The sequence below is a fragment of the Esox lucius genome, chromosome 11 (assembly GCF_011004845.1).
Source record: "Esox lucius isolate fEsoLuc1 chromosome 11, fEsoLuc1.pri, whole genome shotgun sequence".
In the NCBI taxonomy this organism is placed as follows: domain Eukaryota; kingdom Metazoa; phylum Chordata; class Actinopteri; order Esociformes; family Esocidae; genus Esox; species Esox lucius.
The window spans coordinates 33,526,290-33,552,859 of NC_047579.1; the positions used below are offsets into that span (position 1 = coordinate 33,526,290).

A 26,570-nucleotide genomic window follows, 5' to 3' on the forward strand; every position below is an offset into this window, starting at 1 on the left:
GGGCAAATATGAAAAACCGCGAATATAGTCAGAATCCTTTATTTTTAACGAGAGCTCTTACTGCAGGCAGTGTCAATACGTTACCCTGTATGTATTTTGAATTGGAAATATGGCTTTTAACAAACACACCGTGCAGCATTTTGCTCGTTTCTATCATTACCTTATATGGCAGGGCAGAGTTGTATCGTGCCTGTTTGCAATAGGTTGGCTGTTGCCGCTCTATGGAAGCTCGTGCGTTAACCCTTGTGGTGCTGAATTATAGTTAAGAGGGATGATTTGTGTAGTTCAGCTAGAACAGGCTACTTTGCATTTTGTCGCCCCCCCCCCCCCCCCCCCAGCAAATCGTTTGGAGGTAGATTTGATCAACATGTGCGACGATTGAAGAAGGGACTACAATGGTGTTTTCGTTTAAATCGTCATTTCCCTTAATATTAGAAGACTCAATTATGAACGGCAACATATCAGGCTAAAAGATACGAGAGGGTGTAAGGTAGCATATTAAGTTGTTTCGTGTGTCCCAGGAAATGCATTAAAATAGCCAATAGAAAGATTAGTCTATCGAATAACATTTTCAGAGACCACAGGTTGGTATTACATGGTTGATATGCATATAGACTATAAGCTAAGCCTAAATGTGTCCAAAATATGGACTGTAGCGACCGTCTGGTGTCTATTAATGTTCAGATGTCATAAGTGAACGCCCGGAAGAAATGGAACTGCTTTCAGTTTAAAGTAGTGCATGACCTAGATATTTGGTAACCTCATAACTGATAGGCTCTCTCAAATGCTTCAACTAAGCTCGGCTGGCTTGAGTATGCTCATGAAAGTCAAAAAGTAAATTCATTATACCCATGGTCGTCGGTTGAGAATATAACGTAGTCTATAGCCCACTGAATGCCTTTTTTAGGCTATATAATTTTGCCAATAACTTTAGAATAAATTAACATATACATTATTTAAGGGGAGGAGATTGTAAGTTCTTCAACATTTTCAGTATCCACAACAAAACACTGTCTTATAAGAACTATTAACATGTTTGTCCTATTGTTTCACCAACTCTCTTAAGTTACATTAGGCAATACTACTATTTCATCAAGTATTACTAGCAACTATTCTGGAACCCGATTTAACATACTAGCCATGGCTACATTTAGAGCCATATACTATACTACATCTAGCGTATATTTTGTCCCTAACATTCGAAGGGGGAAGACTGCACCTGCGCAGTAATCTAATCTATTCACAATTTACCAACAATATGTTTTATTGGCAAAAGGGCTATACAGCATCAAGCCGCATTATGCACTTTAAAAAGTTTTAAAACTTTTAGTTATTTAACTACCGACCTTTCCTAAATGTATTCAAAGAATCAAGTTCAACATTTCGGATAACATATTGTACTATAGTTGACCCTACACATCTTTAGTCAACAAGAGTAGGTTATAGTTACATATTTGCCTGTGGATGTAAATTATACGATAATAGATTATAATGTCCATAGCTGCCTGTCTCATGTCCAAATCTGCTCCACACGGAGAGGGGATAAACCTCTGCCTGCAAACAGTTCACCTCCCCCTCTTCGCTCTGACGTCATGTGCCTGGCAATTGCATGAAGTGTTCTTGCAGCCACACTATGTGGACTGTGGATATATTTCTGCTTACTGCCTACGAGCCAGGACCCTGAGAGAGCAAGAGAAGAGTAGAGCGAGGAGTGACAGAGAGAGGTGTGGAAGAGGGAATCGAATTTGATTTCTTACAACTGGAAAACTACCAACGTACGGAACACATCGAGCGAAGGGGTCCAACCGTTTGGGTTTCAACGTACGTTGGCTACAGACGGATTCACGCCAGAATGGAGCTACCTGCCGCGGGAGAACACGTCTTCGCTGTGGAGGGCATCGAAAAGAAACGCATTCGGAAGGTAAAACTTCTCACCAATGCACATTTCAATAGCGCCTCATCTCAAATGGAATGTTATCAGTTTTCTCACCAAATCTCACTCCATCTACAGGGCAAAATGGAATACCTGGTCAAGTGGAGAGGATGGTCCCCGAAGTAAGTGTGAAACATTGTTGTGCATTTTATTTCAAATGCTCCGACTCACGATGCATCACATAGCCCACATAGGCACATAGGATTTGCAGCAGCAACCGATTTTCTTCGCTTGAAAGGGAGACTGTAGGGGCGCGCTGGGGGGCGGGGGGGTAGAGAAGTAGGTACGTGTTCCAGTGTAGCGGCGGATGCCTTCACTAATTTATGCGAGGAAAGGGGGTAGGCACAGCCATGTAATCCCGTTTTAATTATTTCTGCACTGCCAGCGAATTTACGAGACAGTGGTGTTAAAATGGCCGACTGTAACACGGTGCACAGTGCACATATTATTGGTCGTATGCTGTCGGTGTTCGGATAGAGCAGGGACTTCTCAATTGTGTATTGCCGTTTGTCTGTGTGGTAGTCGAGTCGACTTGAGACATACAGGGTTATTTGTTTTGGCTGCGAGCCAAGCATGTGATCTGCATTTGTTTTGGAATGGGCATCCATTGCCATACGTAATGAATCATCCAAGAAATAGACCCCTTATTTGACGAGACCACATATTTGTAACATGGTGATGTAGGAATATATTATGCAATTGGCAACCCTACTTTACGAATGAAGACTCACTTCCAACGCTATTGTGGATTAGAGTCAATAACATTAGTGTGGGCTAAGTTCTTCAGTTTATAATTCTGTTGATAGACACCCCTAGACTCTATATTTAGATTGGTTTAAAAATATATATTTTATGTTATTTTTTGCAGGTACAACACATGGGAACCCGAGGAAAACATCCTTGACCCACGTCTTCTCGTAGCCTTTCAAAACAGGTAAGACGCTGGACATGGCCTAGCAGCCTCCAGCAGAGTCTGACCTTATATGGTCAAGAGAGGGGGCGTTGAGTTGGAACCCGCATTTTATTGATAAGACTCACAGCCCTCCAATTGTTTTGAATGGGGGGAGATCTCCAATGCCACGCTTAAGGTTTGATTAGATATGAGCAGCTGTGCATATTTTAGTATTAGTTTTAGTTTTAGGGATTCAATTCAGCGTTTTAATTGTGTTATAGTGCTTAGCATTTTTTTCTCTTGAGATTTGTTTTGTTTCGGTTATAAAAACAATTAATGTGGTTCCTGATGTCTATTTCTATGAAAAATCACACATTATAAGTATTTTTTGTGAGGTTGGTTGTGTGCCCTGCAAAACAAATAAATTTTCCTTGTTGTCTTCTCAAAGAAATCTCATGTAATGTTAAGAATGCCCTTCAACTGTAACTCTCTCATCCCCAATCCACCATAACCTTCCATTTCCATACCTTGACAGTAGGTGGAATGCTGTAACAACATACCACACTAGCAGTGTTTTTCACTGTTTTTGGGAACATTAGCCTACTGTTTATTATTGGTGTAAGATTGGGACTGCTCCTCCCATGGCGTTGTTAGGCCTGTGCTTCCGGGGCTACAGCCCTTGTTGTTTTAGGAGTAGCCCCGTATATTTTGATCAATTTCCCAAAATAGATTTGTAAATTTTTTGTGGTGGCATGAGTTCGCATAACCGCGCCCACAAGTTGCACGGGGTTCTTTGCTTTGCTTATTTTCCAGCTTCCATTTTGTCAGTGCTGGATTCATTGGCTGGCTCCAACTACAATAGAAACGTGCTCTGTGCTCAATAACCTTCAGAACAGTGTTGTAACACGACAGATTATCTGTATACCAAGAAAATGCAATTCCTGTGTCTACGATAAAGTTCATGTCGGGAACTATTTTATTTCTTGCTGTGGAGGCTATGGTTTTGCATTGCCAGAGCGCCATGGTAAAATAAACACAGCGGAAACGCTGGAAATACCGGGAAATATTGGGCCAATTTAACGGCTCATAACGGTTGTTACATTTTTCCCTGATTGCTGATACAGTTTGCTGGATGATATATCCGTGCATTCCTAGTTTTATCCATGGTTGGCTGATAAACACAAGGCATTAACACTAACAGATGAACAATTGGGTCGGGTACATATATACAGAATAGACTGAGCAAATGGATACCTACAAAAAATATAGAACTAAACAAACAAACAACTGGGTTGCGTCTGTAGCTATCAAAACACAAGAAAGCATAAACAAAGGTATTACCAAAGCAGACCGATGTTATTACAGTTCTGTTATAAACAATCAGCATAATAGGGACTACTTGTTCTATGTGACAGGCAATAGTCAGAGGAGTAGTACACTCATGACAATTTTTTAAATTTGATTTAGCTAAAAATTATATGCAACTGTTAAAAAGTTTGGGGTCACTTAGAAATATAATTGTTTTCTGTGAAAACATACAGGAAATGAATTTGAATAGGATATGCAGTAAAATGAAAAGGCAATAGTCATTGACAAGGTTAGAAATTATTAATTTCAATTGAAATAATAATTGTGTCCTTCAAACTTTGCCTTCGTCAAAGAATCCTTCATTTGCAGCTATTACATTCTTGCAGACCTTTGGCATTCTAGTTGTCAATTTGTTGAGGTAATCTGAAGAGATTTCATCCCATATTTCCTGAAGCATCTCCCATAAATTGGATTGGCTTGATGGACAGTTCTTATGTATCATACGGTGAAGCTGCTCCCAGAACAGCTCAATAGGGTTGAGATCCGGTGACTGTGCTGACCACTGCATTATAGACAGAATACCAGCTGACTGCTTCTTCCCTAAATAGTTCTTGCATCATTTGGAGCTGTGCTTTGGGTCATTTTCCTGTTGTAGGAGGAAATTGGCTCCAATCAAGCGCTGTCCACAGGGTATGGCGTGGTGTTTCAAAATGGAGTGAAGGCCTTTATTCTTCACCATGCTTGACAGATAGCATAAAGCACTCCTCCAGCATCTGGAGTTGCCCATCACTGTTGACATTGAGACAGGTGTTTTGAGGGTACTATTTAATGAAGCTGCCAGTTGAGGACCTGTAAGGCGTCTGTTTCTCAAACCAGACACTCTAATGTATTTGTCCTCTTGCTCAGTTGTGCACCGGGGCCTCCCACACCTCTTTTTATTCTGGTCAGAGGCAGTTTGCGCTGTTAGTTTTTTTAAATTATAAACTTGGATAAGCAGACACAGCGTGCCATTGGAACACTGGACTGATGGTTGCTGATAATGGGCCTCTATACAGCTATGTAGATATTCCATTAAAAGCCATTATCAATGTCTACACTGTATTTCTGATCAATGTGATAATATTTTAATGGTCAAAAATGTGCTTTTCTTTCTATAACAAGGACATTTCTAAGGGACTCCAAACGTTTGAACAATATTGTATTTATTTTCACAACTAAAATGTTGGCACCCGATTTTTAGCACATGAAAACATACTCCAGAGTGTGCATTGCCAGAGAATAGGCCTGTTGGCCTCTTGCCATCTCACACCACTGAGGTGTGTAGTTGTTCCCAGGAAACACACACTCCATCATTAATGTCAGTCTGTGTTAATGCGTACTTAAAATGTCCTGAAAGTATGAACTGCGCCAATGAAAGCGTTATACATTTCTCCATTGACTGACGGTTCTCCATTGACTGACTATTACGTTTAGCTTTAACTAAGATGACAAGTTTGTATGTTTTTTTGTAAATTGATAGTGCAGTTTATTTAAGTTATTTTACAGTTATAAAGCTGTTTTCACATGCAGATATTGGCTTTGTTATTTTTGTGGTAATAACTTTTTGAATGACCTAGCTACCCACTGAGGTAAACGTTTTTTTATCCAGCCCGAGCCTGTGTAGCGAGAGTGATGCAGTGTGGGTTTTGTAGTGAACATGAGTCTTTCAAACCAATTTCATATGTTGGTTGCTAACTTACTATAACTATGAAATGCTGTTACATGTCACACAAATGTTGATGTCATATATTGACATTATATCTAACTATATACAGTACCTGTAAAAACTTTGGAATCACCTACTCATTCAATTTTTTTTTTTTTTTTTTTTTTTTACAATTTTCCACATTGTAGAATAATAGTGAAGATATCAAATCTATGAAATAACACATATATATAATCACATAGTAACATATAACTGTTAAACAAATCAAAATACACTTATATTTTAGATTTTTCAAAGTAGTCACCATTTACCTTGATGACAGCTTTGCACGCTCTTGGCATTCTCTCAACCAGCTTCATAATGTAGTCACCTGAAATGCTTTTCCAACTTTCTTGATGGAGTTCCCATATATGCTAAACACTTGCTATCTGCTTTTCTGTCGCTCTCCAACTCATCCCAAAGCATCTCAATTGGGTTGAGATCACTCTCCTTCTTGGTCAAATAGCCCTTACACAACCAGGAGGTGTGTTTTGGGTCATTGTTATGTTGAAAAAGAAATGATAAATCAGCAACAGTGTCACCAGAAAAGCAAAACACCATCACACCTCCTCCAAGCTTCAGAGGGGGAACCACACATGCAGAACATCCACTCTCCCACTCTGTCTCACAGAGACATGGCAGTTGGAACCAAAGATCTAAAATTTTGACTCATCAGACCAAGGAACAGATATTCACTGGTCTAATGTCCACTTCTCATATTTCTTGGCCCAAGCAAATCTGTTCATATTGGTGCCATTCAGTTGTGGTTTCTTTGCAACAAATCGACTACGAAGGCCTGATTTATGCAATTTCCAATGAGAGTTGATTTTGAGATGTGTCTGTTACTTGAACTCTGTGAACCATTTATTTGGGCTGCAATATAAGGTGCAAGTATTTGCTGATTTCTGAGGCTTGTAACCCTAATGAACTTATTCTCTGTAGCAGAGTCAACTTTTGGTCTACCTTTCCTGTGGCTTTTCTAGTAAGACACTGTCTCATCATGACCTTTAAGTGTTAAAGTTATAATGGGCTGTCATTTCTCTTTTCTTATTTGAGCTGTTCTTGCTATAAGACGGATGATGGTCTTCTGTATACCAACCCTACCTTGTCACAACAAAAGTGATTGTCTCAAACCCATTAAAGAAGGAAAGAAATTCCCAAAATTAACTGTTGTTTTAGAAATTATCCCAGTGCTATTGGTCCTTAATTGTGATTAAGTGCCATTTCTTTACCGTCAGAAACCGACCGCTGGGGGCAGTTATAGATGGATTAATAGTTAAATATAGTGTATTTTTGCTAAAATAGATGTAGATAGATGTTTCCAAGGGCATTGTTGTCGGGGATGGTGGGCGGGCATTTCCGCAACCGACTTTCAGTCCGATGGTTGTGAGATCAATTCCAGTGGGAGGCAATACGGCATTTCCGCAACCGACTTTCAGTCCGATGGTTGAGATCAATTCCAGTGGGAGGCAATACTTTTTTATGTGTGGTAATTGTTGTTTAGACAGGTGTTTTTCTGTTTTTGTAACCTTAACCTTCTTCCTTACCCTAACCTCAAAACTGTGATGGCTAACCTTAACCCTAACCTAACCCTAATCGTATTCCTAACACTAACGCCAGTATTATCATGCCTAAGTTAACCTGAACTGCTAACCATGGATGTTATCCGCAATGAGGCGTTTTTCATTTTGAATTGATCACGTTAAGGCCAACATGATAGAGGACACGTTAAGGAGCAATGTAATAGAGAGTCATTAAGGAACAATGGGACTGGGGATATGTTGATAGTGAACATAATTGTAACTATTTATGTTCATACATAACGTAATCACAGTTTACAAAATAGTTTCATACTAACACAATTTCTGAGAGGTAGAGTGATCAAAAAAAATTATCTTCATTCCAAATCTGTAACACATTTATAGTTAATCGGACCTAGTGACAACAATTTATTGTGTTGTCCGAAAGGTAATTGATATCATGTGAGATGTCTAGAAAAAATGTCATGAAGAAACGTGGTCGGAAATGGCCTCATAGTGTGTTGCAAAAAATATGCCATTCTTGTGGCAAGTCAAAAAGCAGATAAGATTGCAAGAAACCTTACAAGGCCAATTCTTGTAAGACTTCTCACAGTTGAAGCATGTACTTTGGTGTTAGATGCTGAGCAACAAATTCACTGGATTTCCATTTGTCCTTCAAGGATGTGACCTTGAAGTACTGTTCATCAGATTCAGACAGCATTTTGGGAATTTCGACTGCAATTTCTGTCCATAACCTACCCAGTTTCTTCAGATTTCTTCATAATTGTTCTTCTAACCATCTCACAGGCTATATGTTGCCTTTTGGGTAACAAGTAAAAATCTTGTAACCTTTTACTGGGTTCATATATATTTTTATTAATTCTAATGTCATATTTTTTTACAAGCAAATAAACACTTACTCCCCAGATAAATGTCTTAAAACAATCTGCTCACTCTGTTAATGTTTAACAACTGTGGACAATACAACGCATATGCATGCCAACAAAAAACATTGTGAATAATGCAAAACAGTTCAGTAAAGAAAGAGTATAGTACATTTCTATAAAGCATACTAGAGAGAGATGTCCAAACTTGTGAAACTTGAGGAGAATAGCATTCATACCCTTAATTGGCATTCATATCACTTTTTGGAAAGCATGATCTCATAAAAACCTGAGGGATATTTTACCCTGATTCAGTTACTATAGTTTGCATTTGCACAGTTCTTTCACAAAAATATTTTTATACATAAATGATTATCACATTTTGTATCATACTGGGCCTGGTGTACATTGTGAAGTTTAAAATATATAATAAAAAACAGACAAATACCCTAAATAAAACAGTTGCAGTAGCTTTAATACTGTAGCTTATTCCAAGCAAGACTGGAATGCACACATAAGTGTGCATTAATATTTTTTTTACCCAAACAGTACATGCATGCATACTTCTTGATTGTGTTAATGCTAAGCCAGATATGTGTCTTTCTTTTCAACCCAACCCAGGGTCACACAATAACATTGCATAGTGCAGGAGGCTATCCACAGTGTAGCTGCCCTGTATGCCACAACAACACTCTGTTAACATCGCTGAGAGACTTAGAAATCTAAAGGCATGGATTATAGGGGAAGATATCACATAAAAGAATTGTCTACTACTGCTTTGCTTTGTTGACAGCGGCCATTGCAGGCCTGTGTGTGAGTGTGGGGCTGGATGGACAGTCTTAGAGCGATACCTCTGTGTGGGGAGGTCTGACTTTGCAGCCATGCCAAGGGATGTGGGAAGGGAGTAGACACAGGAGGCTAATGTTGCCAAATCTCCCGGCTGGACTTCTCTGGTGTCAGATCACTTCACAATATTGCGTTCTGATGCAAAATGTTCAAAGAGACCGTCAGTGACACCAGCGGTTTGCTTAATGTTTTGCTGACACATTCATACGCTACTGTCGTGTGTTAGTGACATGCAGTAGTGAGCAGCAGTGTGAGTGCATCCAGCCAAGCTGTCACTTGGCTAGTGGGTTATATTTACGAGCATATTATGACTCAAGGCCTCAACCAGGGACCATTTATTTCACATAGACATGACGGTACATGGAATTGTCTGCACTATTCTTTTGGCATTTTTCTCTATTTCTTATTTTGTGGGGGAGAACGTGTTTGGTGCACCCATGTAAATATAATTACATTATTTGTCTAGTTCTCTGCCATACTTGTTATTCATTAATTTATTCAGTGTTATTTACTTGGGAATAAAATTCACATATTCAAATGTATACCAGTAATAATACACCATTGGTCTCTTACCTAATCTTTACAGATAGTAGTTGCAGTAGGCATCAAAGCTGACTTGTTATTTCATTTCCAGTAAACATCACTTCAACCTTGTATTTATTCAATTTCATGCACACCTTGTGACCCTAATTAGGATTTGAATCCTAACAAAACCATATGAAGGTTTAGACTGGCAGTGGAAGAAAATATGGAAGAAAGAGGGGGAGATTCTCCACTGCTGTAGAACTAATTGAATTCCTTCCTTATAATGAGATATGGAGTGATTGGCATATTACCAAGGAGTTATGCAAATACCGCCAGACCAGAATGCTTTGCAGCAGGTCACACTCTAGTCTTTATCAGCATTTAAATTAAAATTCCACTTCCAACCTTGAAAAGATTTTGTATGAATTCAATTTATGTTTTTGTAAATGTTTAACATAACAATAATCTATGAGGGGCATTTGCATTTAAAGGGGTGAGTCATTACTCAGTGTGAGCTTTTTAAAATAATAATCGCAGGGCAGTTGAAATGTTTTGGTTGCTTTAAAGTTTCACCTTAGTAAAAATTGGATTCAAGTTCAACTTTTTCAACTGTTCTGTCTGGGGGACAATCGTCTAGCTAAATCTTGCTACTGTTTAAGGTTATCCCAGTGGATGTTTGGTCTTTCTTTGTGTGTATGAGTTGCTGTTTGCTGGTGCTCATGTCCATGCGGCCTCTTTCTTACCTCTGCTGTAGCCTCTCAGCCTCCCCCCACTGCTACAGACAGGAAGCAGAGCTTGGCAAGTAGCGTTCTTTAGAGCAAACAGCATAACAGCATTTCACACAAGCTCGAGTAACAGAGAGATGCATCCTGGCAGCTAAAATAAGATTATATTTTTTCCAAACAGATAATAAAAAAAATGTGGCCACTCGTAATTGTAATTTCACTCTCTTTTCAACCTCAAAATATTTAATGACCCATGTCACCCTGCCTACTTTGTTGTAGCTGTCTATGAGTAATAGCAGGATTTTTGGGAAAGTCTACGTGCTTTCGCAACCAGGAAACTAACAAAGCCACATTTCTATTTGAAAGCAGACAAATTTGCACTCTTTTCAAAGCGCCTCTACATCACACATTTCACTGGCAGAGTTGCACAGTTGAATGCAACACAGAGCTAGGTTTAAAATTCCAATATATATAACTTTTGGAAAAACAGTTTTTCCAAAAGTATTATCGATAATATTGTTTACTATAAAATTATTTATTTTATTTTTTACAAATAGTTCCTTTTCATAGTTTTTTGTGCGCTTGCCTGTATTCTGTATGGTATTACAGCATGGAAATAGATTGTAAACTTTTGTCATAATGTCAATATTTAAAAATGTCTTAGTTACATAAGATGTTGTTTTTTGCTGACATTCACCCTAACATAAACCTTTTTCCCATCTTTTACAGAGAGAGACAGGATCAGTTGATTGGATACCGTAAACGTGGACCAAAACCTAAACATCTCTTAGTACAGGTAGCTATAATCTTCCCTTCCTTATTGTTTTTATGGTTACTTGTTTTATTTTTTTTACCTTTATGTTACCAGGCAGGTTGATTAAGATTCAATTCTTATTTACAGCAATGACCTGGGGAGATTGTTAGAAGGGTGGATGGGCAATTAGGGTGAACTGTTCTGCTCAGTGACAGAATGACACGGCTTTCACCTTGGCAGTCGGGGGATTAGAACCAGGGACCTTTTGGCAATAGGTCAGCCCTGCCACTTGGTTTAACAAAATAGCAGCCCTGCCACTTGGTTTGCTACACAGCTGAGGAATTAAGCTGGAGAAATGTAACCACTCTCTATCTACGTGCAATAGATGGAGCTATGGATGCAAGATTTATAATGCTGAAAATGAGAGCCCTGAGTGGATGTGCTCCTCAGAATAATTTATAAATTATTTGTATGTGTCATTTATGATAGTGTAACAACCAAGGAGTGTATTGTCTTTAATGTAGAGTTAAACTCAAACAATGAAAATAGTGCTTTACATTTTTCCAGACTAATACACTTTTTTGATTTTTTTTAGCTACCCTCATTTGCACGAAGATCCAGCATCCCTGCTGGATTTGAGGAACCATCTTCAGAAGCTGAGAATTGTCTCAGATCAGATCCGATTCAGATGCACCGCTCCCAGCCCCAACAGTACCAGCTCAACAGCAAGAAGCATCACCAGTACCAGCCTAGCAACCAGGAAGTCCCTGCAGACCAGTTAGCCAATGGGAAGAGGAAGTTTTTCTACCAACTCAACAGCAAGAAACACCACCATTACCAGCCTGACCCCAAGATGTACGATGCCCAGTCAGCAAGGCCTAAAGAGGTGGTAAAAGCTCAGGAACCCAGTCCACCCATCATTCCTAACCCTGGGTGGAACCTGCCTCCGGCGCTGCAGCAGAAATGGGTTCGTGACAAAGATACAGGCTGTTTGAGTAAAGTGAAAGACGTGGCGGTGGCGGAGATGAAGGAACCAGCGGTACGTGTCAAAGAGGTCGAGAGTGAACGCGCCCTGAAACCCAGTCCAAAGGAGGCAGCCCTTCCAAGTGCGGTCAGCAGCAAGATGAAAATCATAAAGAACAAGAACAAGAATGGACGCATCGTCATAGTTATGAGCAAGTACATGGATAGCAACAAAGCTGGAGCAGCAAAAGGTAAACACTCTTTAGACCTGTCTGGGGAAGAGAAACTTCAACACACCAAAAAGGTACAGGACACCACTAGTGTCCCTAAAGAGATATTTAATGGCAGTTCACCTCCGGCTGCTGAGCACCCCAAGAAACTCTCTCCAGAAGATGGACATTTCTCCAAACCATCGCCAAGCACAGCTGAGGAATACAACACTGAGGTTGCGAGGGGCCAGGCGGATTTACCAGATGATCACCCCCTACAGCTAACCACAAACCCAAATCCTACCCCCTGGGTTATTGATTCCCCCACCACTACCTCTAGCCCTATGGACCAGATCAGGGCACTCGCAACCCAAAATAATGACCGCAAACGTAAGTTATCTGACCCTAAGGAGGACAGGGGTGCGTGTAAGAGGTTTCTGAGTTCTAGGAGCATCAGTGTACCTATTGCTGTGCCCATTCCACCACAGGACAAACCCATGGACCTCCACCTGATTGTCCCCCACCAAAGCAGCAATAGTGGTTATAAGGTTATGGACAACAGCACAAGTCAGGAGGAACCGATAGATCTTAGCTGTTCTAGAAACAAAAGGCAATCTGAACCTGAAATAGTGACTGTGGCAGAACCCGAACCGGAGTCTAAGGGCCCAACTTCAGTGGTAGAGGAATTAGAGAGAACAACAATACAAACAGCATCATCATCAGCAAAAACAACAACAGAGAAAGCAGTGGAGGAGCCTGTTTTAACATTCTCTCCTTTTATGGGCAACATTGTCATTACTGATATCACCACAAACTGTCTCACAGTCACCTTCAAGGAGTATGTTTCTGTTTAACAGTCCCTGGACCTGTGGAAATGGAGGACTACTGATTTGACTGCCTTTTCATTATGTGAATATGTAAAAAAATAAATGTGAAAATTTGTAGATATGAAGATTTATAATTTATAATTAAAAATCAATATGTTTCCTATGATATTGCAACTCTTCTGTGATGTGGTAGCCAAGAAAGTGCCCTCATGGATTTGAGTGACTGCATTCAGGTGGATTTAAATTACTAGTGAAATGTCCATTATAAAATGTAACTTATATACCAAACTTATAGCCTGAGATGTGTGACATTTTATACATATTTTCTATTTAGTAATGGCTGTTATTTTGGTCCATAAGTAGAAATTGTTGCGTAAATATGGTGATCAAAGATTCATTTAAAGCACTTAATTGCATTCACCTATGTGTTTATATTTGTACTATGTACTGTACTTGGAGCAATATATGTTCTCCATATGATTTCTACATATTTCTTTGCAATCTAATCCAGTGAAGTGGGCTCAGTCTTGAGGCTGAGCTGTGTCATATTTCACGTTTTGGTGTGTTTTGTTATAATTTGTGGGTTTGGGGGAAATGAATGGACCAAGAAATGCAAATATGAATGTTTGTTGTGCCAAGCACCCACGGCAGCATGGTACAGACTTTGTGACACTGGTCTGTACATTGAAAGGATATTTAATTGAACTTCTAAAAATCCTCTAATGCCTCGTATGCTCTCATTTGAAAACAAAAATAATACATCTGATTTAACTTAACACAGGTTTGTACAAACCCTGTTAAAGCCATTTTAGGATGAAAGTGTATTATTTTGGGATTAAGTATTTAATTGGACACCAGGAGCTTGGCAAACCATCAAGGAAATTAGCTCTCGAAGATGATTAATGAAGGCCAGCATTTTCATTTATCAAGTGGGTGAACTTTCCTTACTTATTTATTGATTTGTGACCCTTATTAGGGTGATGTATTGCATTGGCATAGACCCCATAGATGGTCTGCAAATCCCATACAGCTATGTAGGACTTTTTGTGCATTTAAATTGATCTCATAAAACAACATTTTACATCAGTACAGAAGCTATGTGTATTCATCTGAACTTGCTACTGATACTTATAAAACATTTATATATTTAGTATATCTAAGCTACATGGTAGTTTAGCCAGCAATGTTTATTTGCAGTGTTTCCTAACACCAATTTCTGTGCAAAATATAAAAGCTAACTGTTAGTCACTAACGTTTACTGTCCGGTAATTTGATCCAAACACACATGATCCAATGAGCGCCAGCTATCTTAATTTTGCTGCTAAAAGCACTTTTTTCTGTTGTTCAAACTGTGTTGGATATAACCAACATTACAATTTAAATTACCTTTGATGCACTCTGAATGCAAACCAAGAAAGAAAGCTATGATGGATTATGGATTTGTGTATGTTTGTTACAATGATAATGACTGGTTATTTACTAGTGTGATTGTGCTATCCAAGACTTGCTGACATTATTTGTTTTTGCATTAGAGGCTGAAGATCTGATACTTGTCTGTACAACATTTGGCATAACTTAGTAACTTTTTTACAGTTAACTGTTGGAGCTGGGTTACCTTAATTTTAAAGCACTTAATTGCATTCACCTGTGTTTGAAATCCAAAACTATTGTTTTAAAGTGTGTTTTCCGATGGGGAGGGGCTGGAATCTGTACTGCTGGCACGGCTATGGTGTGTTTTACAATAAAGCAAGAAAAATGACCGTTTCTGACCATTTCTGACTTTGGCCTGCTACATGTTGTGCATTTCATTCAGTGCATTAACATTTTAGTTACTTAACACACAGCATGCTCTTTACCAGAGTGACTTACAGGAGCAATAGGGGTCAAATGTCTGGCTTCAGGTCACATTGACTGATTTTCCATCTTGTCAGCTCGAACATTAAAACCAGCAACCTTGTAGTTATTAGCCCAACAATATAACCTGGTGTCTCCTGAACCAGGGATCCCCTGAATCATTATATTTGGTGTAATAATGCTGCTAGTGGTAGATGATATATACTGACACTACACACAAAATCTACAAAATAAAAATATGAGTATATTCAGTGGGTGGTTAGCATATAAGATAATGTGTTATGAGTGGGGGAGAATATAATATATTCAGGAATTTGCAGTTCCAATATATTCAGTGCTAACTTTGAGTACAGTGTAGTACAGCTATTTAGTTTGTAGTTTACAGTTTGGAGATGGCTTGATGTTGTGAGCAGTCTTGTTAGTCTCTAGGAGAGCTGGTTGCTGAGGGCCACATCATGAGGATAGAAACTTCAAAAGTTGTGTTTTGCTATACTTGTGAGGGCTTTTTGGGAACACTAAATGTATTTCTATTCAAATAATATTTTCCCTAACCACAAACTTTAACCCTTAGGTTAACCAGAACCTTATGAGGAAGTTTCAAATTTCAATGCAGCTGTTGCTAAAGCGGTCACGGTTTCAATTCATGAAATTTGACAATGCAATTTACGCTAACTGACACACAGAAGTAAACAATGTCTTATTGTGGATTATGATACCATGATTTCACTCAAATTATCCCTTTAAAAAACAATCCTATGAACAACAGCGAGACAGACTACCAGAGACTGGGCAGTCACTAGCGCAGAGAAATGTGAATTTGAGACATGGGTCCCATTGCTTGGCTAGGCCCACTGATCGTGCTAATGTAAATGTCATTTGTAAATGAACGTGCCCAGGGATGTCTTTTCAGGGGGACCACGATTCCTGGCGACAGCCCTGACACGATCCCTGGTGACAGCCCTGACACGATCCCTGGTGACAGCCCTGACACGATTCCTGGCAGTAGCCCTGAAATGATCCCTGGCGACAACCCTGACCACAGGGGGCAACATTGGACCGTGGTCAACCTGAAACAGACAATCACACGCATGCTGCATTGAATAACATATGGCGGCGCAATTTGGTATATTATACTGTTTGTTTATTTTTTTTTAAGCATGCAATGGTCCTGCTGCTCTACAGGGACACGGCTCCTTAAAATCTCTTTGAATTCCCATCAGGAATCTTAACTTTACTGTAGACTTACATGCGCAACTTGTTTTACAGTAACGTGGCCTGTAAATCCTGCAGAACTCTCTGTTTTTTAGGATTTACCAGAGATAATTTGCCTAATCTGGTACAGATTGGACAAATTACTTTGTACCAGAGTGATGTAAAGACAGAGGTGTGGAACTGACATAATTTATCTGTGAAGTACATTAGAGGGGATTTTATGTATTGGACATGTATGGCTGCCGCTGGAACTGACTCACTTGTCTTCATTTACCATGTAACTGCTGACAGCAACAGTAGGATGACTTCTAAAGTGTAATTAAATATATTGTCTTGCTTGGAGCCAACCAAATCCCTCAAAACTCATTAAATGGTGATTAACCTTGCAGCAGATCACAATGACCCCAAACATACTGCTGAAGCCACCAATCATCTGACCGGAATCCAACTGAGCATTTCACTACCTAAGACAAAGACAGAAGGCAAACATGCCCATAAACAAACAGGATCTGAAAATGGCCACAGTACAGTTCTAACAGAGCAACACCAGGGAAGACATCCAGCCTCTGCTGATGTCTATGGCTCACAGACACTACACTGACATAGATTTAAAATGGGCGACAATGCATAAAAAGCGCTATAATTCCTATATGGTTCATGGCTTTTGATGTAAATACCGTCAAATAACAGCCGACAGTCTGCACTTACCTTTTAGTTATTGTTACATTTCCAATCTAATTCTGCGTTTTTGAGTTAGTGCCCAATTGACAGGTTTAATACTTGAAGAAGAATAATGCATTGTCCTATCTACAATAGTACTTAACGTAACCAGTAGGCAGTAATTGAATTCCAGTCTTCCCCAAAGTATCTTGGAGGTTACCCATTTAACGGAGAGTTGTTCTACATCCGAGCTAACCACATACTATGTTATAGCAAACTCAGAATAATAACACCGGTAATGCCACGACACATTGATTGACGCTTGTGACAACATCTGAACCATGAACATTTCTCTTAAAATCCAATTTTCAAACCACGCTGCAATCCCTAGTTTAGGAAACAAAAATGTAGCCCTTTAACTCATTCGTGAAAAACTGTTCCACCTTAAAATATTTTAATACGTTTTTTATTATATTTTTTGTGGAAATAAGAGACCTCTATCAGGCTGTTGAGACATCCGAAGAGCAATCTGCAAAATAAAACTTCATCCTTCTTCCGCTACTCTTGTTCATTATGCCTAACTAAACTGTAGTGAGTTATTCTTACTAACCTTCTCCTATATTATTAAAAAGTCAAAACGCATTTTGTCCCATATTCCTAGCATACAATGACTAAACTACATTAAGATTTTGCTCTAAAGTTGGATTTGGTTATGTTTCACATTATTCTATGGAAATGTATGAGAAATAAATGATTGTGACATTTTCGAGTCACATTTATTGTAAATAATAATATAATTATACAATGATTCTAAACACGTCTATGCATCATGTGGATGCTATTTGATCAAGAGTAAACCTAATGAAATCGTGAATAATTGTGAGTGATAAAGTATGGCATAATTATGTCCAGGTGTTGGATGAGTAACTGTTTGGACAAAGAGGTTGTATTTTCTTATCAAAGAATGCGGTTTGGCAATGGGAAAGTGCCGTTCAGCCTTGAAACAGAGATGGAGGGTTTTGAGCCCGTAAAAAAAAAAACTCCTGATAGAATGTAAACACTTGCGTGAGTGCGCGCCCACAAGCACACACGAGTGGGAGGCTTTTTCGGGAATAGTTGGTTTCTATTCGTCTTAATAACAAGGTATAATTTCCGAAATTATGTTTTAGAATGCTACATTTCATGAAAATTGGTGTCACATAAGATCACTGAAAATCCCTTCATTAATAGAAATCTGACTTTAGACACTGCCGATTAACAATTAAGTTCTTATTTGAGTGTTTTTTCATCATGTCTTTAAATGATTATTATATAGGTGATAAGCATACTTGACAGGTATGCTACGTGTATTTTTTATTTTCAACATTATGCTATTTTAGGCCCATTGACACGTATGTTTACAGCTGAAGTTTGCAGTTTATAAAGCGTTTAGAATTAGGCTATTTGAACTAATCAGAATTATATGCGGACACATTTGTGAGGAATAGTCCGTGCGTGTGCCTCGTACTGTGACATGCAACCAATCACCAATTAATTACGAAGAAACTCGATTTGCCCCGTACAGCGAAGTCAGACATTACCTTCACTTGATGATAACTGAGGTTTAACAGCTCTCCTTTGCAATTACTTGCGCATATGTCAGGTTAGGCCTACATCCTAAAGATGTGGAATTCTATTGGAGATGTTCAACACAGTACAAGACCAGACACGCAAAACCAACGTCATCTTCAACCGCGTAGTCACATTTGTCAAATCCATGCTAAATTCAAGTTAAAATGGGATATTATATTACCCTACTTAGGGACACTCGTAAATGCTTCGAACGAAAATCGAACAATAAATAAATAAAAGTCGCGATATACTAAAAGAAACAATGTGTTATCGTCAAACTTGGTGTTGTTATTTTTGGGTCAGTTGCCAATTGATTTGTGCCTATTCACGTAAGCTACATGGGGTAGCGAATGTCCGGCAAAATCATTGCGTTGTCAGGTTTTTAGGTAGTCTGTTTATTAATTTTTACCACCCTACATAAAACAATTCGGCTCATAGACAGTTTGTATCAGTCCACATTTGGTTTGCAGCAAAATAATATGTTAAAGACGCAAAGGTTATAATCAAATTACATCGATACTTGTAAGTCTTTCGCTTTTCTGAAAATACATAGGCAATTATTCCTACAGTCAAAATTTTTATTATTCTTATACTGTGTATGTGTAACTTGGTGAAAAGGAGACAGCCATTTTCTATCGTCTAGACTAGGCTGCTCGCTTGGATTGAATGTTCTCCGGGGCTTTGCGGTGTATGAAATGGTCGCTCTGCGCAAAGCTCTGACAGTTTGAGGTGTAAAATTCAGATTTGTATAGTCCTCTCCTAGGCGTTCCATGTACATTAGGCTACACTATAGGCTACAGTATCGCATTCTGAATTTGCTCAGCCTACTGACCAAAGAAGTCCGCCATTTTACATGCCCTTTTATTTGGTTTTAATGAAAGACGTAATGACAGAAAGGTAGCTGTTGTGTCTGAAGGGAAACCTTTTTAATTCTTATTGCAAGCCTTTCACCCAATGAAGGAACTCCCACACGATAATTTGATAACCGTTTTGGTGAAAATGTTCCATAGCCTATATGCTAAATGATATAGGCTATTACTAAAAATAGTTGTCATATAAAGGGTTAGCCTAATAACGCCTTATCGTTCTAGGTAACCCATTCATTTACCAGTCATGCCCTTACAAATGCATAGTTTTGAAATTGCTTTCATGTCCAGTCAACAGTAGTAGGTTATTTTGGACACCGTCATTTGAGAAAAGGTGTAGATTACTATAACTTCAGTAAAATAAACAACGTATTTTGGAGGCGATATTTACAACATACAAAAAAAAAATGTATTCACCTCAAATTACACCGTAGCCTAATTTTTGTCATGATGTTAAAGGCAATCATTTTAAGGCAACATTTATGTTATAGGGTTAAGGCTATCAGTTTGGCTAAAATACATGAAGACCGGGATATTACAAGAAGAAACCTATCTTTGAACGTGTCAGACTTAATAAAGATAGTCAACCTCAAGATTGCAGCTTTCATGATCCTGAGAAAAAAACTGACCACGTGACTAGGCGATGACTCAGCTTTCAGTCAATCATAAACCTAGTTTAGCACAGTGGAAAATATTAATAGAACAAGTTTCACATTTCACCTGTCTCATCAAATCACTAACTCCCAATGCACCTGCAGCCATTGCTGTTTCATTTTATATTTACAGCTAAATGCTTATCTGCAACATTATACTTTTTGTTTCTTACATAGAATTAAATAACTCGAATAATCAATTCATTTTTTTATATATTTCCTTTAATGGACATGTCCCATGAAAGAAATGAACCCTCAAATTGATATATGGCCTTAAACATGCAAAAAGAATGATAAAATGATTAACACGTTTTATTTTTTTATTTCTTTCTGTTTTATATCATGCACAGACACCAATGCAGTGCAGTCTGCTTTTCCCACCAGAAATGTACGGAATGTAGGGCCCAAGGTCTTTTAACCTCATTGCTGAGGCTGTCTGCTACGAGGCTTAGTTATTGTTCGTCTCGAAATGAAAACATTCATGCCTTGTATCATATGTGTGTGGATTTCAACTTAGGCTATCTATTTTGCAGGTCAGATAACGTCCTCCATTAACCAAGGATTGTGAAGAGCTCTAATTATCAGCACTGGGTAACGGTAGCTTTCCAGAAACCAGCTAGCAATAATATTTTGGAAACACGCAATATGCATCCATTCCATGAATGACTGTCGCCATTGCGCGACTTCGGCTGAGACATATCCACATCCCCAAATATGGAGTACAGCAGCTATAGTGTTAACTCTAAAAACAAAGAATTCGAACATTTCCCTAAAATGTATCCTACGCGTTTGAATACCCGGGCTGCAGTAACATGTCGGTCTCCTGGTCTGGGCGTATCAAAATGGTGGCACCTATGATTTCGACGACAACCAGTGCATCTTTTGTCTGCCCTCCTTTGTCTCTTCGTCCGTAAAAATGCTCCTGGTGAAAGTGTAGGCTATGTGTCATGAAAAACATTAGCCTATTTGTTCTAGGTAATAATCGCATACAGTCCCCTTCAGATAAGTTATGTAATTCGTGCGCGCACTGGTTTTGTCTCCCAAACTCTAGGGAGCGTATTGTGGGTTAGGTGCATTATTCGATAGGCCTATTTGGTCCATTATCCAGGAATGCGTTATAAACACTATTTAACATACACTGTGTTAAGCTTACTTTTTAGGTTTGTCAATAAAATAAGTTGTGAGCACGTTTTCTTTCTGCTGATATTGTACAAAAACGTTATATTACTGATAGACTCAACCATATGAATTAACACTGTTGACATAAAGCTTTCATCATTTCGTTATTATAAAACCACTTGTAAACTAACGATGTAAAAATCCGTAGGAAATTCAGGTTTCTCTCTTTTAAAGTGAATCGAAAGCCTATCTCGTTCTATCATATTTTCATATTCGTTTGATTCATTTTGAAAACTGCATTTTTTATGTTTTTTATAAATTCTAAATTAACTTGTTTCGTTATATGCACAAATGTAGTAATCGTTTTCGCAGTAAATTCATTAAGTAATTCTTCACCAACTGTACAGGTGCTGCATTTACACATTAACAGTCGAAATAAATTATATAACCTTAACCTGTCTAAAAAATAAGGGATAAGGGAACTTATGATAACACATATTCTACATTGTTTAAGGATTTTCCTAACGAGGACAAAATCTAAACACCTTTTTCAAGGGTGGCAGGTTTCAAAATAATATTTTGTCTAAAATATTTATTCAGATCTCAAAGCTGATCTCTATTATAATTAATTATCAATTATTCGTTGCTCTTCTATGACAAACTAAAATGCCTTATGTGTTTTGAATAGTACAAACCCTATACACTATTGTAAGTAACATTCAATTAGTTAATGAGGGTATAAAAAAAACTAAATGATTATAATAATAACAAAAACTATATTTTAACGGAATACGCAAAATTATAGAAAATATAAGCAAATCAGTTTAATTTATATATTAACTATGAACTATTATTATTATTAGTTATTATTATTAGTAGAATACTGTACTTTACTATTATTTTAGCTCTATATCGTTATCATGTGTTTCTACTTGTTCATTTTTTATCTTGCTAATTTGTATTTAAAGAATTTTATAGTTATCAGTTGTGTTAACCTAACTCCTACAATAAATTTTCCGATTATAACCCCTCGAAACTTAAGGGTTTTAAATTGTATACAATTATTAAATACTGCACACAACTGATGTACTATCGAATGATCCGCTATTTTTCACCCTACACGGTAGTTGGTCTTGAAAAAATTAACAATACCTTAAGAAAAATAATACAACTTTTTTTATTTCGCATTGTTTAGTTTTAAAATGGACATAAATAAGCAATTGTGCAGGACAATAAAGTATCATAAAAACAATTACAGGCTACACATAAAATATGCATTTTAAGACCTCCTATCCTATACATTTGCATTCATTTTGGTTAATGTAATTAAAATATCAGTTAGATTGCGTAGAAATATTGTCCAGTCTCTGGGTAATATTCTCATTCTGATACTCATAACATAACCCATTCATCTATTTCTAAGCCGATGAATGGCTGGCAAATATAATTTTTTGTTCGACACTATTTAAAGAAGATTTAGTCACAATGAAAGTAAGACATTTGGTAGACTATAAAATATATTTAGGCAAAAAATATTGTTAAAATAATATTTTATTTTCCATAGTAAGCGACTTCTTCACGTTCGCCAAGCACATTCCGGCACCCAAACCAGACTACCGCGATATTAGCGTCACTTCCTTAAAATGAAGACAAACTAAACTCCTCCCCTTCACTTAGCAACGTAGCCTCAGCTGAGCCAATGCGATCAACCAAATACGGTCCCACCGACTGTGATGCCAGGCAACTCATAAAAAACGTGATGACGTATTCCTTTCTGTGTATTATGGGATGTGTGTAATTTAACTGCTAGCGCAGTGGAAAGAAAAAAAATATACGAGATTGAACTAAACATGGAGCTATCCGCTGTTGGAGAGCGAGTCTTCGCGGCAGAGTCCATCATCAAACGACGCATTCGAAGAGTAAGCACATTTTTTTTCGTTACACCTCCGTTTCAAATGATAAACTGTAGCTAGCTAATCGATTGTGCACCATGGCATCGCATTAATACTAGCATTATTTGGGTATATTCCAACTAAGTAGCCTAATTATAGCTATCCTTATTTGTTGTTATATTTGCAGGGTCGAATGGAATATCTCGTGAAATGGAAGGGTTGGTCTCAAAAGTGAGTACAGATTTCAGACTGCCAGCTTCGCCTGTGAAATTCAAATATAGGCTATGTTTTTATGTGGGTTAACGTATGTTCATGACCCGTTTTGTCTATGTAACCGTGGTATGCGCAAGTTGGTGTTCGTTACGCATTGTTTTGGTAACGTTCGCGTATTGTGGGTATTTTAACGCACAAACACTGTAAAAAGGTGTTGCTAACATTAGCAAATTGCTAGTTCCACATACGTCGCCATCCGCTATAGTCAGTGCCAGAATGGGAAAAAACGAAGTTGACAGTCGATGGTTTGATTAATTTGGTAAATCTTTTAGCCACATGTGACGTTTTCTTAGGCTTTCCTGTCATTCTTTTGGAAAGATATAGCACCTGGGAGCCGGAGGATAACATTTTAGATGCGCGCCTCCTAGCTGGATTCGAAGAGAGGTAAGATTTTGACAGCACAGTAGGCCTCATTGGGCAGTGTTAATATAGCAATTGAGAAATTCCCTAAAGACAACACCCGTTGAGGCATTAGAGTTTCATCCGAAAATGTCGTCATTTATGTCACAGAGAGCGTGAGAGGGAATTTTTTGGTCCGAAGAAGAGGGGACCAAAGCCTGAGACATTTCTGCTGAAGGTGGGGTAATAAAACCGTCATACGGGTTATAGTATATATTACAGTCACATCTCTTTATACTTAACGGCTTTGTTTTCAAATTCAATCACATGGTCTGATATATATAAACTACAAAATGTAACATTCAACCAATAAATTGAGAGGAAAATAACATGTATCTTCTGTCTTCCCCTCGACTTTCATTTTGGCTGTTTGGCTACTGAAGTTACACTCCCAATGTTTATCAAAGTTACAGGGATTTCCTAATTAATATGGGAAATAAATACAGTTATATCAATTTTTCTGTCTGCATTTGATATTCTACAACAGTCTACATTTTTATTTTCCACTCTTGTTACAAACATTGTGTTTCCCTAAAACTCATACACCTGGATTATTTTTGTTTAATGGTATGTCGTTAGTGCTATGTGGATCAATAATATCGGATAAGCTACTTATATTTGTTGAAAAATATTGGTTAATATTGGTTAATATACCCAGTAAGTTGACAGAAAACAAACTTTAACCTTACAAATGCTATTTTGTTTTCAAATCCCATCTAACTTTTCGTCATTTGTACAGGCCCAGAATAAAGCCAAGACTTATGAATGCAGAAGACAAATGCCAAGGGCGATTCGGGTTTCATACCTCGTTCCGGAGCCTGTTAATACACCGAGAGCTCGAGAGGGACTACGGGCTGTTGTGCCTACAATCTTCCCCCCTAGCACGGTCAACCGAGGAGATAGCGTGATGTTCAGACAACCGGAACCAGAGAGAAGGCCGCGTTCGGCGCCAACTCCATCATTCGTGTCTGAGGAATTTGGCAACGTCCCCAAAAAGAGGGGACCTAAAGCCAAATTGTTCAACATAGACCAAGACAGCTGTCCAACAGTGGATCCCGCGAAGAGAGGACGGTTTGAGGAGCAACAGCCCCCATACGTTCTGAATAAAATATCCAGACATTGTCATCATAAAGGTGAAACGTCTGAAAGAAGTCTCAGCCAGTTGACGCGTAGGTTTCAAGAGGAAACAAACTTTTCTCAAAAATCTAATGATGCAAAAAGTCCGTTGCCGATTGAATCCTATTGTAGAACCCATAACCACCTAGGTAAAGTCGCCCGCAAGGCTAGATTAGATCACCAAAGCCCCAGGACGAAAGATTGCATTGGGGGGGTTACAATCACGCCCCCCAAATTAAAGTATATGTCAAAAAATAATTTATATGAAGTTATTGCTTCCCCTTCCATGGAACGGTCTATGACCACTGTCCTGGATCAAACGACTTTATCAAGACGTTGTGAGGAGCCGTCACATACGTCTTGGAGGCCACGTACGGGTGACGTTGATAAGGTGGTGGTCACAGATGTGACAAGTAACTTTTTGACAGTAACCATAAAAGAGAACAGCACAGACAAAGGTTTTTTCAAAGATAAAAGATGACTTAATTTCACAATTAACTTCACGTAAATGACAAAAATTGCAACAGATAGGGTATTTGTAGTTTGGTATTTACTAAAATTATTAACATTTACATTTTTATAACTATACAAAGTTTTAATATGTACATGATAAATAATGACCAAATTAAATGTATATATAAATATTGTTTTTGGTGAACAATCGTTTCTATTTTCATTTAAACGTTTACATTCATTTACATAGCGCTATACATTTCCTCAGGAAAGTGTAGATCCCAAAGTGTAACTAGTGTAATTGGAGCTTGGTGGTTGATTTGTTCTCTGGACTCCCTGCTATGTGTGTCCAATCATTTTAGTGCAGCTGTGTCTGAGACTGACGATATTTTAGTTGACTTCCACTAAACTGTTTCAGAAAAAAATGCACGAGGAAAATAGCCTACATTATTTTCCAATTAGAATAGAATGGATTTGGTGATTCAGTTTCGTTTTAACGGATTTGGTTTAATTATTCAAACGGGCTGAGGCAAATTGTTTCGAGAGCATCTTAGCGCAGTTTTAATTAGGTTACGATATTAAAACGTTTTATGTACTAAATGTTTGGTCATGGACTTAGGCAGTCTAATGAGGTTTGGGGGTTACCATTTTTTTGCTTCAATACTTTTCTTCCCCACAATACAGTGATACACGCTTCGGCTCGTGGGTGACATTGACGTGCATGTAGTCAGCCATTATTCATCAACTTACCAACACCGGGGACACACAGGGCACATCTAGAATAAAATTCGCGTCTTAACAAATAGTTAAACTGACATTGGCTACAAGTGTAAATAATGTAAGGCTATAGCAGAGTAAAATCTCAGATTTATTGAGTAATTAAAAACAAAAATGTCCACAATTTAAAACAACTTATATTTCGTATCGAGGTAGGTAAAATAGCGGTAGTGGGCTAAATCCTAAATACATTTTAGATTGGCACTAGGACTGTAAAGACTCCATAGAAAAGGTTCCACGGCCTGTTTTAAACGAGCCTAGAAATTGAACTTTATTCATGAGCTTCATAGAGAACATGCCATAGATCCCCGTTTATTCGAAAACGTGTTTCCGTTAGGCTACTTTAAGTAGTGGTAGTAGCAAGCGCAGGAGTCGGAGCTTGGTCACTGTTAGAGAGTAGGTTTAATCTAGGCCTTGAATGCATGCATGTGGATTTTAAAGGTGATCTTGGATAGCCCGTGGAGTTTAGTCAGGTTCTGGATAATGTAGTATCGTTTCTTGTTCCTGTTCTGAAATACCCTGGAAACAATGTTCGATGTAGTTGTAGCCTTTTTA

At 38.2% G+C, this 26,570-nt stretch overlaps 2 protein-coding genes across 2 annotated transcripts; both read left to right on the plus strand.

Moving 5' to 3' along the window:
* Window positions 1-1,220: 1,220 nt before the first annotated feature.
* Window positions 1,221-14,894, plus strand: cbx4 (chromobox homolog 4 (Pc class homolog, Drosophila)). Its single transcript, XM_010874260.3, has 5 exons — window positions 1,221-1,921; window positions 2,012-2,055; window positions 2,802-2,867; window positions 11,107-11,173; window positions 11,727-14,894. The coding sequence occupies exons 1-5, from the start codon at window positions 1,853-1,855 to the stop codon at window positions 13,155-13,157; spliced, it is 1,677 nt and encodes a 558-aa protein (XP_010872562.2). The 5' UTR covers window positions 1,221-1,852; the 3' UTR covers window positions 13,158-14,894.
* Window positions 14,895-22,769: 7,875 nt separating this feature from the next.
* cbx8a (chromobox homolog 8a (Pc class homolog, Drosophila)) lies at window positions 22,770-25,432 on the plus strand. The gene is made up of 5 exons (XM_010874259.3): window positions 22,770-23,024; window positions 23,185-23,228; window positions 23,589-23,654; window positions 23,781-23,847; window positions 24,409-25,432. The coding sequence occupies exons 1-5, from the start codon at window positions 22,956-22,958 to the stop codon at window positions 25,264-25,266; spliced, it is 1,104 nt and encodes a 367-aa protein (XP_010872561.2). The 5' UTR covers window positions 22,770-22,955; the 3' UTR covers window positions 25,267-25,432.
* Window positions 25,433-26,570: the final 1,138 nt, after the last annotated feature.

Bases quoted from the DNA above. Each gene is read 5' to 3' on its own strand.
- cbx8a (XM_010874259.3), top strand. From the start codon at position 22,956: ATGGAGCTATCCGCTGTTGGAGAGCGAGTCTTCGCGGCAGAGTCCATC. The intron at 23,025-23,184 runs GTAAGCACATTT...TTATATTTGCAG, and splicing joins TCAAACGACGCATTCGAAGA to GGTCGAATGGAATATCTCGT. The intron at 23,655-23,780 runs GTAAGATTTTGA...TTTATGTCACAG, and splicing joins CTAGCTGGATTCGAAGAGAG to AGAGCGTGAGAGGGAATTTT.
- cbx4 (XM_010874260.3), top strand. From the start codon at position 1,853: ATGGAGCTACCTGCCGCGGGAGAACACGTCTTCGCTGTGGAGGGCATC. The intron at 2,056-2,801 runs GTAAGTGTGAAA...TATTTTTTGCAG, and splicing joins TGGAGAGGATGGTCCCCGAA to GTACAACACATGGGAACCCG. The intron at 11,174-11,726 runs GTAGCTATAATC...GATTTTTTTTAG, and splicing joins CTAAACATCTCTTAGTACAG to CTACCCTCATTTGCACGAAG.